Raw genomic sequence first — 14,714 nt, forward strand, 5'->3', positions numbered from 1 at the left:
ACTAGGAATGGATCTGATCTGACATCGAAACGATAGTTCAAAAATCTATATATAATTTAAGAAATATAAAATTTACAAACCAGCAAAGTTTGTGGTCAGTATACTAAATGATTTGATATCAAATCCTGCTTTCATCATGGCTCAAGGAGTTAGGGTTATCCAGGGGAGGGCTACGATGTATTGCGTAGTCCATTGGCAAAATAGACTCCAATTGATAATTAGATTTAGACTCAAGCCAATTTGTAGCCCTAGAGACCTATTAGAAGATCATCGAACTAATTTGGACATTACCATTCAATAATTAGATTTAGACTCAAGCCAATTTGTAGCCCTAGGGACCTATCAGAAGATCCATTGAATGGTCCCATGAGGGAAATTAATTCTGGTCAGGGCCAAAAGAGCCAACGTGAGCAAGGGCGGGGTCCAACCTCTCTTCCATAACGCCGGAGGAGGAGGTGAGAGGCTGCCAACTCTATCTAAAAACCCGGCCGGCCACGTGTCGTCCTCAGGGCTGGTCGTGATGGGGGTTGGCGGGCGACGACCGCTATGCCGCGTCATCACGCCACGTGGGAAGCTGAGGACTGGTGCCGTCACATAGTCTCGAGAGACCAAAAAAACGTGACCAGTGTTCCATTCCATTCCATCCCATTCCTCACCACCTTCCCCCGTCGCCCTCTCTCTCTCTCTCTCTCTCTCTCTCTCTCTCTCTCTCTCTCTTTCCCCTTAGAAGTTGACTTGTACTTCTATTAATACACCTTATAATTCCCCATGGTTTGATTGAAATACCAACACCCCCCTTCTCTTCTCCTCTCCTTCTCTCTCTCTCTCTCTCTAGTTTCTATCTTAAGAATAGCTTCATGAGCTTCTTGAGCATGGTGGAGGCTCAACTGCCTCCAGGGTTCAGGTTCCACCCAAGGGATGATGAGCTGATATGCGACTACCTTGCGGCGAAGGTCACCGGAGACCGCAGCGGTGGCGGCTTCTGGGGTAGCCCGATGATGGTCGATGTCGATCTCAACAAGTGTGAACCATGGGATCTCCCTGGTAAGAACCAACCATCTCCAGATTTGATTGCTTTGTAGTTCGGCATAACACAACATAGTTCTATACTTTCATGACATGGCCGGCCTTGTTTCTGGGTAACATGAGTCCTAGCTACCTCTGTTCTCTTTACATGCTGTGTGTATATATGTATGCAATAACTACATGTAGTCATCAGTCCTCCATATTTTAGGAGCCATTTCTTATCATGGTATTACCATGGCAAGGGTATGTATATATGCAGTTCTATTCCGATTCTTCTGACATGGAGACCCAGTGTGAGAAGTCCAGGACTATAAGCAAATTATTGTAGCCTCAAGTAGTTATCTCAAGGATTTGGTATTGGATGTTGAGAATTATTCTTATATGTCCTTCCTCAACAAAAGAACAATTTCTTTATTGATGAACCATCGTTGGCTTTTTTTTTTTTTTTTTTTTGTTAATCCATGGAAGGTAAGGTCGCAACTATATTAAAATGGAATAGCTGAAAATATTATTATTACTTTGATATGATTTGTAGCCTTGCATACTTTATGGTCCGTTATATAAATTTGTGGTATCTTTTACGCTCTGGGTTTGCAATTCCACTTTAGGTTTGGGGCATGACAAATATCATGTGCTGCCCTCTAAAATATAGAGGAGAAACAACACTTGTGTTAAGAATATTACTTGAAATTCTTATTCCAAATAAGTTGGCCTGTACATGCTAACTCCCTAGAGCATTCTATCTTTCTAGCCAGGCACTTATGCCCTTCTTATAAGTTCTATTTTATGGATTTTACTCACTTCTTTTGTTCAAAAGACTTGCTTTTCTTAAATTAAATATCCTGGTCTTAAACTCGTATATGTATATATTACTTTAATGTAAATGAATAGTTGAAAAATCTTTTGTTTTCCAAATCTCCATCACATCCCAACCTTGAAACTGGTTTTCTTGTTTTTTTTTGGCTTTCCTTCCACGTAACGGAAAAATATTCTTGGGCCAGAATTCGGTGTGTCTTATCCCATCCATGATGGCTTGTCAGCTTTCCACAGCTTATTCCTCCTGCTAATGTCTAAATTATTATACATGAAGCGAAAAAGAAAAAAGAAGGAACATAAAGACATTGCCTAACTCTAGACTCTCTTTCTCTCTCTACTAGGGGAAAGAAGTAAAAAAAAAAGGGAAAAGAATCCAAAGTGATTTTGGAATTAAGAATAGGGGAAAGTAAAAAATAAAAGGAACAGAATACAAAAGAATTCTGGAAAACGAAGCCAAAATAATATTGAATTGGCGTCGCCCGGACTCGAACCGGAGACCTTCAGTGTGTTAGACTGACGTGATAACCAACTACACCACGACACCGTGTTGTTCAGTATCTTATCATTTATCTTTAGTACATGCATCTCTTCGGAGTAGAGAGCGAGGGAGAGAGAGAGAGAGAAGGGTGGTGGTGGTGGTGGGAAAAGAAAGCAGTCTTATATACATCAAAGAGATTTTCAATCTAAAATACACCTCACACGTATTCGTGCAGCTACAAACCATCTTGATCCCAATTTTCCACTGATAGCTCAAATAACCAACTTTATAATAAAGTGTGGATCAATTGAGATATTTGATGTTGATGCCAACACAGTCCTGGAACCATCGATGGGTCTCTGATGTTGATGTGCTATTGAATCAATCATCGACACCATGATAAACAATCAACGTCATGGGATTAGGTTACATGCTGATGCTAACAAAGACATGGAAGGTTCGTTGCACGACACCAACTCCACAAAACCTTTCACCCATGGGTCAATTTCAATAGCAAACATAATAGACAAAATTTCACTATTGTTTGTTAGCACTTGTTTCATAGATAAAAGTTTATGTGACGCCATTCGTTGATCTTCTAAAGGTTCCACTTGAGGAGTGCAACTTTATCAAAGTGCATTGAAGATGTAAAATGCTAATCTCTGGAGAATATGGTTGGAGGTTAAATTTGCTCCTGATTATTACTTAGTTCCATGAGAATCTCAAATTAAAAACCAGCCCTTGATGATCTGTTCTTCAGATTTCACTGATTGCTGTTACTTTTGCATTACTAGTGCCTCCCTACGTTTCCTACCTTTGCATGTACTACAAAGTTGACATCCACCTTACTTTTGACCTTTTGTTCCCGCACTGAATTATTGTTGATGCTAAACTTGTGGCTTTGGGCACTGATGCAACTGAGAAATTTGTGAGACAGAAATGGCTTGTGTTGGGGGGAAGGAGTGGTATTTCTTCAGTCTCCGAGACCGCAAGTATGCGACCGGGCAGCGAACGAACCGAGCAACCTTGTCGGGCTACTGGAAGGCCACCGGAAAAGATAGGCTAGTAGCTCGAAAGGGAATGCTTGTTGGGATGAGGAAGACCCTTGTTTTCTATCAAGGGAGAGCTCCCAAGGGAAAGAAGACCGACTGGGTCATGCATGAGTACCGCATGGAAGGACCTGGGGATCCGTCCAAGTTATCCTTCAAGGTGATCTTATGACATCAAGTTTTCTACTTGCAGAATGAGTTCCTGATCGCTTTGTTTTCATTTTGTTCAGGGTCAAAAAGAAGTAGTGGATTAATATTATGAGCTATTACAATAATGATTTCTCCAATGTTTCAAAAGTTTGTAGACAGAAAAAGAGAAACAACTTGCTCAAAGTGATTCAAAGTTTCCATGGTCATATTGGAGGAATATGGTAGTGATTGGCTGACAATTTTATTAATACACAAAGTGACAAAAACATCTATAATGCGAAAACTAAGAGACGTTTGGCAGTGGATAGGGACAATAGGTTGAAAATTTCTGAAAGGTAACAATGAGATTGACTACATGGGAACCAGTCATCTTAGACATCCAGTAGATATCTAAATTGGTTTCGACAACTTAATGAAGCAATTGATGTTGACTAAAAGGATGAAATTCCCACTTCTGTGAAACTAATTTGACTAGTTCTAGACTCCATAAACTATCTAGATAGTATCATATATATATCAACATGTGATTTGTGAATCCAAGAGCTGCTAATGTTGTTAAATAAGGGATGTTTCTTGTGAATATTGCAGGAGCTATTCTATTAAATCCTAGCCGATAATGAGCTTTTTTCTGTAGAAAAGTAACCCATTATTTGTCTAGATTTCTGTTTTGTTCATGCTATGAAATTTACCGCAGCTTGTTCCTCAACGAGTACCAACCTTGTGGGCTATCAGTTGCTTTCATGACTCCTATCTATCCATACTTCAGACATAGTTTTCTCCTAACTATCTACAGAATATGGGACTCTATGTTGTTCCCCATGATACTTTTATGTTTATTTTTTTATCTTCCTATTCTGTCTCATTCTTGTCATGCCTAACTTTTTGTCACTTTATGCTACAAAACTCAAACTTTCCCACCATGCTAGTACTAATATAGTTTTCCATTAAAAAATCAATTTAGTATCGTTTCACTAAGACTTGTCTCACTTGATTTTCTTGATTAAGCTGCATTCTTTTTCACTTACAACCATCATCACTTTGTGCAGCAGGCTGAGTACAAAATGCTAAAAATTACACACAAAAAAAACAATCATAACCTAAAGATATAACCAAATTTGAACCTTAAAACTATGTATTTCAAAAATTCATTGGCCAACTGCAATACCACTTGAGGACATAATTATCCATGTGTCGCAGTCATACTCATCTAGTGACCAAACAAAGTTTAAATCAACTTGAGGAAAAACTTCTAGCAATAAAGTTTCAAACATTGATCTCCAATGTAAAGATGATCACAAGATTTGTTAATGATCCAATATCGAAATCTCCATGCTCACAAGCCATTGCAAGTGCTTACTGATCAAATATTCCACAAGCTACTTGTCATATTCCAAACTTTCATGATTAACTACTCCTCTAACCATGCATATTATCATATGACTTCCATGACACTTCGCTCTCTTTCTTTAAACAGGAAGATTGGGTCCTATGTAGAGTGTTCTACAAGCACAGGGGACTCTCCACCAAGCCAAGCATGGAAACAAGCTATGATGACACAGGATCTTCCTCACTCCCATCTCTCATGGACACCTACATCATCTTTGACAAAATCCCACGAAACTTTGAGGGGTTTGAGCAGGTGCCCTGCTTCTCCAGCTTTCCTCCAAGCCACACATCCCTGCCCCCAAACCCCTTGGCCCCACACCTGCCCCCAGCGGAAAGAAGCCTGCCCTCAACCAAAGGCTTGGCCCAGTTGGGGGGCTTGCCTGACTTGAGCTCTTCTCTGAACCCACTCTCCTGTGATAGAAATGTCATAAAGGCAGTCCTAAACCAGCTCACCAAGCTGGAGGGCAATTCAAAGGGGGAGGTACCACAAACTTTGGCCGAAGGGAGTTTGGGGGGTTGCTTCTCTGAGATGGGTCTACCCTCATCTTGGAACCCCTTCTGAATTCTAGGAAAGATTGGTGACGCTTGGGAGGTGAAGGTATCTTCTATTTATAGTGAGTTACCTACCAAAGTTGTATCATATTGTCTATCTACACATATAAGGTGGGAGATTGCTGATCTTTTTCTTTGTCATTGTCCAAAAACTTGTTTCCTATAATGGAGAGTTGTTCTTAACTTTTTTCTGAGTGAATGCACCTTATGGGCATGTTGAAAAGTTCGACGAATGCGACAAAAAAAGGGTGTAAGATTGATGATTGTTGATGACAAAAGTCTCTGGATTTTGATTCAAGGGGCACTAGTCCTGTCTTTTTGTTGCAGGTTGTGAGTCAAGTGCATTGGATCACGCAAGACGGTGCAGTTGCGTGTGATTACATAAAATATGGAGTGTGTTGGTCTTGCATGTGAAGTCAATTTTACGAGATTGTGCAACACTAAATCTCTTCCATGATATTATAGTGGCATGGACCATCTTATATTTAAATGATATTTTCGATAAGGAGTCCGTTTGTCAAAATTTCTTCCATCATCATTAGGTCAGAATCTTCGGTTTCTTTATTATCCATGTTCTCTTGTGTGCACTTTTGAAAAAGGTTTGGAAAGCTTCTCATTTTTTCACACTAGTAGATTCTTGATATGAAAATCATTAGGAGGAATAGTCCCTCGAATGGGGCAATGTTTCGAGTTTTACAAGAACTCGAAATATTTCGATCGGCATCTTAGGCTGTGAAAAAAGGATACTCTTATCTAAGCTGCATAACTTCTTAGTGTCTTCCAACTCTAAAATTAAACCCATGCTCTCATTCTATGGGTGAGAGTAGGTATGAGCAAGGTGTAAGTTATGAAGCCCTCTTACTAGGCATTAGAAGAACTATAAGATCTCCCGACCTAAGTCATTTGTAAGAAAGAAGATAGTGATTTATATATGAATGAAGGTTACTCACTTTTTTTTCGTTTAATAGGTGATGTTATCATGGAGTACAAGGAATAAACATTTAAAGCATGAATAATCATATACTTCACTACATAACAGCAATCAGGTATTAAGATTCTTCAGAAGCTAGGAATTTTGTCTAGTTTAGATTGCCTTCTTAATCAAGTAAGGACTCTTATCGATAAAAGGAAATTATCTCTGCTGTATATATTTAAATTTCTCTCTCTTGTAGCTTCATATCTCTAATATTTATATCTAGGTTAACTGAGACAACATTGCGATAAAGTTTTTCTTTACAATTAGAAAAACAACTAATTCTCCACTACATAGAGCATGGAAAATCTTGGTATTGATGAAATAAATAGTTAATTATTACGCATGTCATGCCTAAAATTCAGGCTTTACCAGTTTATCAATGTATCCACCCATCAATTTACAAACCGAGGGAATGAAATCAATATATGACTGAGCAAACATTAACTGATCTTGTCATTGGTTATATGACTGAGTTCTATTATTTTCCATAGGAATGCAAAATATTATTTTCCAATGGACAATAATAAATAACAAAGATACTGCAATCTTTGCAGTCATCATTGGGCTTTCCTAACAATCTTTTTTTTATTATTGTTTTTAGTAAAATGATCTGTTTTATAAATAAGCTATTAAATATTATATGATCTGAGACTAGATTTGCTGACATGTAAAATTGACAGATTACATGGTCCACTTCATTTGTTTAGCAACATCACCCTCAATAATCCAACAGCTATATATTTACTTACACTATTTTGGATGTTAATGTGTCCATACTCCAATCACCCATATATATAGCCTTTCGCAGTTAGGTTGATATGTTGAACCAGATAGCATTCAAATCCTACTTGCCTCAAAATTTATTGACTGGGATTCTTGAAAGCAACACTCTGCCAACCTCCAAGCTGTGGACTCTTTCATCCACTGCAGTATAAAAATCCCATTCATAGCGTTGAAAAAAAATTCTATAGGTTAATCCTAACCTGACCAACTTCAGCATAAAGAAGTACTAATTTAACAATTAACAGCGCATGGCTACTGTTGGGACTGATAAAGATCGAATCGAAATTATTCTCTCCAATAAGAGGAAGATGCCAATCAATCATAGAAGGGAGTTCCAGTACTTCTCCTTTTATGAAGTGACTAGATAGCTAAGATATACCTTCACAACTAGTGTGTGTGTGTGTGTATATATATATATATATATATATATATCCTTTTGGACTAGGCTAGTGGGAGAGACACAGCCACCCAATTTATTAGAAAGAAACTTCCAACAAACTATGAAACATAGCTTTAGGCTTCTGTATCATAGCCAGCTATAGCACAAGGTGACGAAGGGAGTGGGAAGATAGTCTCTGTCTTGTCTCAGACTCTCCCTTTTGTTTGTAACTCTTTTTCCATGAGCCACCAACAAAAGCATACACGACAAACACTTCAAGACTAGACATGGCAAAGCTTAAACATGAACCTAGCTTCCTTCCAATAGGCCTTAGAAGTGGCCACTGCAGAAAGGCTAAGCTGGTACTAGCGGGGGACACAATTCATCAACAAAAATTGCATGCGAACGTGAACTGTGAGACAAGGCACTAATCCTGGCTAGCTGTATTAATTTTTTCTCATAGGGCGTGACGGTGGACACTGCATCGAGGAGAGCAGCTCCGATGAAGGACGTACGCAATGAGAGTCACGCCTCTGCAGTAGCAGAAGGCATCGAATCTGTCGCATGCTGGGTTCCACCTTGCATGCAAGTTTCCATTCTTTCCCACCTCAGCCATTGCAGCTGCTGCAGCGGCACCACACTCACCATCACCTGCCCACCCAACCACCCAAGGTCTACGTGCCACTGCTTTGTGATAATTTGTGAATTGATGCTCAATATATAGTTTCTGATGTTGAAATGTGGTTATGACCCAACTAATAGATGTTTGGTCCATGGCCTTAGACAGAATATATAGCAGCCAAGGATTATTAACGACAAGCTTAATTACTTCAGTGAACTAGTGATCGAAAGAGTTTTATGTGAGAGGGGAAGCTTGATACCATGCCTCCAAGGTTCTCTAAAATCTCGATCGTAAGCCTTGAGCACAGCATGAAGGGCCTGAGCAGCAGCACAAACAGATTATATAAGCTGGCATAGCATAGTCTATCCCACAAGATACTGAGAAGAGATGACAACATGGTCAGTATTTCAAAATATGAAGACATACTTGCTTGAATATCCCAGATAAACCAAAGCACAAATTAGATAGAAATTTTATAAGAAAATTAGTTCCTGACTCAAGGAGAGTAACAGAAACTAAAGGTATACAGGACTACATACATATGAGAAGGCTTGCACAAAAAATGCAGGAGTATATATGCTGAACCTGGAGGTGAGGTTTTGGATGATGGGAGTAGTACCCACTATTGCAACGGTCATGCTTTTGGTCTGCTTGTTGAGTGTCATTAACCACAGTTGCTGTGGCTGTGACCGATAGAGCTGCCAACCTTAGCAACACTAGCTTTCTGCCTGTAACTCTCTTCTGTTTCCTCGGCATTCTCAATAGCCAAAACTGGAGATAGGGGAGCGCAATGGGTGGACGAAGGTTTAATGGAATGAATGCATGATCCCATGGGTCAAGCAAGTTGTGTATTGGTAGCATCTTTGAGACCTCGCGAAATATTGCTTCTAAGTTTCGAACTTAATTTAGTGTTTCTTGCAAAAAGAAAAGAAAGAAAAGAAAAATAAAGTTTTACTGAACCATCATGCCTACTTGATCAGATTGGCCGATCAGCAGCACAGCCATGTCTCCAATAATAGCACACTAAAGACAATTAAAGCCCTCGAAGATACGATTATGATTCTACTATTTATGGGGCAATTATACCTTATCCCGTATGATTGAGTGGTGACGGCATGGTTTACGCCATTATCCATGGTGCATGTGACATGCAGCCTGTTATCTAGCAATTAAGGCCCACTTCCTGCTAACTCAGTAATCAACAATAATCCTCGCTTTATATAAGCAATGCTCAAGAGGGACTTCTAGGTACGCCTTCTATCGTTCCTCCTATTCTGCAACTCTCTCAATTCTCTATGGGCTCATTTGGTTCGCGGGAAAAGAAGGGAGGAAAGTATGGTCAACGGGAAAGTAATGAGATGTCTCTTGTTTGGTTGGAGTTTTCAAATGAGAGAGATGGGAAAGTTGTATTTCCATGGGAATATGATTCCCACATTTCATGGAAAAGTCTTTTCCATGAGAAACATGGGAAAGTTACCTTCCCATGAGGCGAGAATCACTCCATTTTTATTTTTTCCCAAAAAGGCCATTCGGCATTAAAGAAGCATTAAAAAAGCATTAAAAACCTAATTTTTATTAAGGGTATAATAGAAATTATACATAACTTTTCCAGTAAAGTGGATGACCAACCAAACATAAGCACTTTGAAAATTTGTCACTTTCCCATGGTCAACCAAACATGCCAAAAGTACTTTCCTAGGCATTCTTTTCCTAAGAATTTGTTTCCCAGAAATCATATTCCTAGGAGGAAAAATGCTTCCCACGAACCAAACGAGCCCTATAGTTTTCCTAAAATTCCTACATAACTTAGGCATCGAAGGAACTTTTATAGGACAAACTTCAGCAAGTGGACTTTATTTTCTTGATTTTAGGTCAGATCGTTAGCACTAAACTCTCCATCTGGGCTCAGCCACCAACTATTCTCTAGCTCATCTTTTCAGCTTGGATCACGTCCAACCTCACCGCATTCATCTCAGAATTTGTTAGCAGCAGCACTAATCCATATTTTGTGCCTATCATTGGGACTAAAATGGAAAAGAAAAATGTGATCTCCATCGAAACAAATTCTAGAATTGATCGATGCACCTAGCAAGAAGTGACTGGGAATGTTCTTGATTATCTAGATTGTGCATTTGGGTTTTAGTAAGAAGTGGATCAATAGATATACCATTAGCAAAAGTTTCCTCTATTTGGTTGGAAGCATAGCAAAAGTTTCCTCTATTTGAGGGAAAGGATTTATGTATGCTTGTAAGCCGAGAGATGTCAACATGGGGTGGTGGCGCAGTTGGCTAGCGCGTAGGTCTCATAGCTTGTTGAGTTATCCTGAGGTCGAGAGTTCGAGCCTCTCTCACCCCAAAATAATACTGGGACATAGAGCGATGAGGACAACCGCGCTCGAGTGATGCTGGGCGCATCACAACCGTCTGATCATCGGACGATGACAGCGCTCCTGAGCTCCCTTTCCGGTTATTTTTTTATTAATTATAACCCTTATTATAATGCCATTTTTATGTTATTCCAGTATTACTTTCAACCTCTTTTTATGTTATTCATAAATAAATGCCAGTATTTTTCCCCCGCTTGTATTAATTTTAACACTCTTGCTGTCAGCTTTTTTATGTTAATTCCACACAAAAAAATGTAAGCACTTAGCAAAGAATTAAAAAATTGAAACCAGTATTTCTCTGACTAAATCTATATTATCTTTTGGTTGCATTTGGTTGCTTAGCTTTGACATTCATGAGATGACTATCTGCGTGGATAGAAATTGTCTCTGAAAATTGAAATGGCAAATCGACGGGCACATTTAGAAATTAAGTAAAAATTTGCATGAATAGTTTTCTATTTGGCTCTTAAACCTTTTAATTATATTGAGTATCCAATACGCACTACTTTCCCCTTCACTCCTAAAGTTATTTGTACTAATTATAACCCTTATTACTTTCGGTCCTTTTTTAGGTTAGTTCCAGAATAAATGCCCCCTCAATGCATCTAGTCTCTTCTCTCTCTCTCTCTCTCTCTATATATATATATATATATATGGAAAGAGAGGGAGGGAGGTAACAACCTCAAGCTTTCTAAGATGCACAATCAACTTCCAATACCCTTCCATTGATCATCTCTTGCTACACCAACCTCGTCCCCCTCATTTGACCACCTTTATAGTACCATGGATAAGAACGTTGTACGAATAGCTATCCGGGCTCAATTCTCGCTGAAGCACTCTATTGCATAGTTGGTGTGCCTCCATTGGAAAGGAGATTTTTTTGTTTTACTACAAAAGAAAACACTCCATTACCCACCCTCGGAAAGTTGGGGGGGAGGGGGGTCACAATGTGAAATTATGTGCTAGAGGTAGCCCACCGGCAGCAATTGTGGGGGGGGGGGGGGGGGGGGGGGGGGGGGGGGGGCACCAATTTTTAAGTCACAATGTGAAATTATGGGGTGGAGACAGCCCATCAGCGGCGATGAAGGGGTGGCGGAGGAGCTGGGCGATGGTGAGCACTGACAGTGGTGACTTGGGCTTGGGTGATGAAGGAGTGGTAGAGAAGCTAAGCGGCGGCTAGTCGAGACAGTGGGCAATGCCTCCAACAAGATGAAGTAGCATATGCCGCACATAAGGCTGGCCAGTCCCTGCCCTGCCACCCTAGCTGCTCTTCGAAGGGGAACCACCCCAATTAGAACTCGGACCATAATGAGGCCAAAGCTCCAAAGGCATATTCGGTTGGGAAGAGTTAGAACTCTGGAATGAGAATGAAAATAAGTGACTTCCATTTCAGCTATTTGATTAAAATATTCTATTCTTATTCTTATTCTAGGAGAGATGAAATACCCTAATCCTCCAAAACCTAGTCCCTACTCATCTCTGGTATTTAAATTTTATTTTGATTTTGATTTCGGTCATGAACCAAATATGTTGAAAGATACGGTCATTCTCATTTTCATTCCCCCTCTTCGTTGAAGTCGATGTTTGACGCACTGGGGGCTCATGTAAGCTGGGCCAATATCTGACCAACCATAATGTTCATGATTTTGACCTAGCATGGATGATAAGGTTAGGTTGGATGTGCTCATGATCGACGAGCACTGGTGATGGAGGACTACTACAGGGAGAAGAGAGAAGGAAGAAAAAGAGGAGGAAGAAGAAGAAAAAAGGAGGAAGAAAGAAAAGAGAGAGGCTAGGTTTCTTATTCAATTCTTCAAATCCCTAATTTATGAGAGGGGTGGCCTTTATATAGGCCCTACATAAGGTCGAACAATTGATGACATACTAAAATTGAACCCTCAATCAGTTGACTAAGTCAACTGATTACATACCAAAATCAATCCAATTACTTGACCCAATTACATAACTTAACAGCTAACCCAATTAACTTGTCTAATAACAAATAACTAACCAAATTGACTCGATTAAACAAAAGCAAAATGCAGAAAACAAAATGACTCAATCTGGTGGCTCAAGATCATTTTCCAGCTACAATGATGTCAATCCGTGGTGCGAACACAAACGAGTGGCTCTGATGTCCCCATTACTTATCTATGGTGATCGATTGGATTCTGCATGCTGAGCAATAGGTCAATAGTCATCCTCTCTTTAGCAATATATAATAGATAGAAAGAGACTGTGACTCCCTTCAGGCTACTCATGTCTATTAGAAGGCGAACAGGACGACGAATTGGATTACCTCCTTTGTTGTCCATTACTCCGGAGAGGTCTTATGGACATGGGTTGATATTGTACACCTATCTTTATATCACGTATTATATCTTAACTCAGTTTGTTGCACTCACGCTGGATTAACGTGAACGGCCGGTATTTTTTGTTTGTAGCAATTGTAGAGGAAACGGATTTCTATAGTTTGTAAGCCAGTAATTTTCAACATGGGGTGGTGGCGCAGTTGGCTAGCGCGTAGGTCTCATAGCTTATTGAGTTATCCTGAGGTCGAGAGTTCGAGCCTCTCTCACCCCAAAAATAATACTGGGACAGAGCGATGAGGACAACTGCGCTCGAGTGATGCTGGGCGCATCACAACCGTCTGATCATCGGACGACGACAGCGCTTCTGAGCACTTTCCAGTGTTATTTTTTTATTAATTATCACAGTATTGCTTTCAGGCTCTTTTTATGTTATTCCAAAATAAATGCCAGTATTTCTTCCCGCTTGTATGAATTTTAACGCTCTTGCTGTCAGCTTTTTTATGTTAATTGCACAAAATAAATGTAAGCACTTAGCAAAGAATTAAAAAAAAAGAAACCAGTATTCCTCTCACTAAATCTATATTATTTTTAGGTTGCATTTGGTTGCTCAACTTTGACATTTATGAGATGACTGTATACATGGATAGAAATTGTTCCTAAAAATTGAAATGGTAAATCGGCAGGCACATTTGGAAATTAAGTAAAAATTTGCATTAATAGTTTTCCATTTTGCTCTTAAACTTTTTAAATTATATTTAGTATCCAATACTTACTGCTTTTCCCTTCAATCTTAAAGTTATTTTTATTAATTATAACCCTTATTACTTTCGGTCTCTTTTTAGGTTAGTTCCAGAATAAATGCTAGTATTTCTTCCCTTGCTTGTATTAATTTTACACTCTTATTGTCAGCCTTTTTTATGTCAATCCCAAATAAAATGCAAGTATTTAGCAAAGAATTAGAAAAATAAAAATGAGTATATCTCTCTCTAAATCAATATTATTTTTAAATTGCATTTGGTTGCTCATCTTCGACATTCATAAGATGAGCACATGACAACAATTGTCCCAGGAGGTTGAAATGGTATATTGATAGGCACATTTTCGAAGTTAAGTGAAAATTTGCATTAGTAGACTCTCAAATACATACCATTTTCCACTTCGCTCTTAAACCTTTTGACTACATCTAATATCCAATACATACTGCTCTCCTCTTCACTCTTAAAGCTTTTTTCCTACATTTAGCATTCATATGCAGGATATATTAATAACTGACCTGTCTGAGATGTATGAGAAGTAGATAACCTAAATCTATGGCTACTCATAACAACTACTATTGCATGTACTTTGTTGGCTTGTTGCTACGTGACAGATCATTTTCCTGTTACCTTCTGGTAGCCCAATCAATGCAACTGCTAAATACATGCTTAATACAATAACATCACAATGGGAGGCAACAAGAGGGACAACATAGAAATTAGCATTTCAATTGCTTAGAAGTCTTGAAATACTTTCCTTTTTTTTTCTGTTAGCATATCAAGAGAAGCACTGATTACTCAAATGTTCACTCTAGGTTGGCCAATGCTTGAGAGGAAGCAATTTAGGATGGCCAAACAGATTAAGATCATCAACTTCATCACTGCACTATATGTTATAGTTTTCATTTATTACTAGTTTAAAAATATTTTGCATTGATTGATACACTGCCTGACAGCACAAGAAACATGAAGTACATGGCCATCCTACCAAAAGAAAAAAAAAAAAGGAAAATTTTAGAAATATCCCCTTGCACTTACTCCCGT

General features: G+C 39.0%; 1 protein-coding gene, 5 non-coding genes and 1 pseudogene across 7 annotated transcripts; 5 read left to right on the forward strand and 2 right to left on the reverse strand.

Annotated features, from left to right (window-relative positions):
* The first annotated feature begins 642 nt into the window (after positions 1-642).
* LOC103717906 (NAC domain-containing protein 21/22-like) lies at positions 643-5,648 on the forward strand. Of its 2 annotated transcripts, none has more exons than XM_039114391.2 (3): positions 643-1,044; positions 3,258-3,529; positions 4,994-5,648. In XM_039114391.2, exons 1-3 carry the CDS (start codon positions 858-860, stop codon positions 5,465-5,467), a joined length of 933 nt encoding a protein of 310 aa, XP_038970319.2. In that variant the 5' UTR covers positions 643-857; the 3' UTR covers positions 5,468-5,648. The 2 variants fall into 2 exon arrangements, with proteins under 2 accessions (XP_038970319.2, XP_038970320.1); XM_039114392.3 differs by lacking the exon at positions 4,994-5,648 and adding an exon at positions 3,600-3,725 and having other exon boundaries at positions 723-1,044.
* TRNAV-AAC (transfer RNA valine (anticodon AAC)) lies at positions 2,313-2,386 on the reverse strand. Its single transcript has one exon. It is a non-coding gene; the product is annotated as a tRNA-Val (tRNA).
* Positions 5,649-8,052: 2,404 nt separating the features above from the next.
* Positions 8,053-8,973, reverse strand: LOC148715004 (CASP-like protein 1B1; annotated as a pseudogene).
* Positions 8,974-10,486: 1,513 nt separating this feature from the next.
* TRNAM-CAU (transfer RNA methionine (anticodon CAU)) lies at positions 10,487-10,572 on the forward strand. The gene is given in 2 exon segments: positions 10,487-10,524; positions 10,537-10,572. It is a non-coding gene; the product is annotated as a tRNA-Met (tRNA).
* An 18-nt stretch (positions 10,573-10,590) lies between these two features.
* Positions 10,591-10,674, forward strand: LOC113463442 (small nucleolar RNA snoR114). The gene has a single exon (XR_003387676.2). It is a non-coding gene; the product is annotated as a small nucleolar RNA snoR114 (small nucleolar RNA).
* A 2,426-nt stretch (positions 10,675-13,100) lies between these two features.
* Positions 13,101-13,186, forward strand: TRNAM-CAU (transfer RNA methionine (anticodon CAU)). Its single transcript is given in 2 exon segments — positions 13,101-13,138; positions 13,151-13,186. It is a non-coding gene; the product is annotated as a tRNA-Met (tRNA).
* A 17-nt stretch (positions 13,187-13,203) lies between these two features.
* Positions 13,204-13,287, forward strand: LOC113463443 (small nucleolar RNA snoR114). The gene has a single exon (XR_003387677.3). It is a non-coding gene; the product is annotated as a small nucleolar RNA snoR114 (small nucleolar RNA).
* The last annotated feature ends 1,427 nt before the right edge of the window (positions 13,288-14,714 follow it).

Source organism: Phoenix dactylifera, chromosome 1, assembly GCF_051530095.1.
Source record: "Phoenix dactylifera cultivar Ajwa chromosome 1, Ajwa_hap1_PhDact_Kaust_v1.1, whole genome shotgun sequence".
NCBI classification, from domain to species: domain Eukaryota; kingdom Viridiplantae; phylum Streptophyta; class Magnoliopsida; order Arecales; family Arecaceae; genus Phoenix; species Phoenix dactylifera.

What these genes read in the sequence shown, in the direction of transcription:
- LOC103717906 (XM_039114391.2), top strand. Translation starts at nt 858, where the DNA reads ATGAGCTTCTTGAGCATGGTGGAGGCTCAACTGCCTCCAGGGTTCAGG. An exon ending in TGAACCATGGGATCTCCCTG is followed by an intron (nt 1,045 to 3,257) that starts GTAAGAACCAAC and finishes TTTGTGAGACAG; the next exon opens with AAATGGCTTGTGTTGGGGGG. An exon ending in CGTCCAAGTTATCCTTCAAG is followed by an intron (nt 3,530 to 4,993) that starts GTGATCTTATGA and finishes TTCTTTAAACAG; the next exon opens with GAAGATTGGGTCCTATGTAG.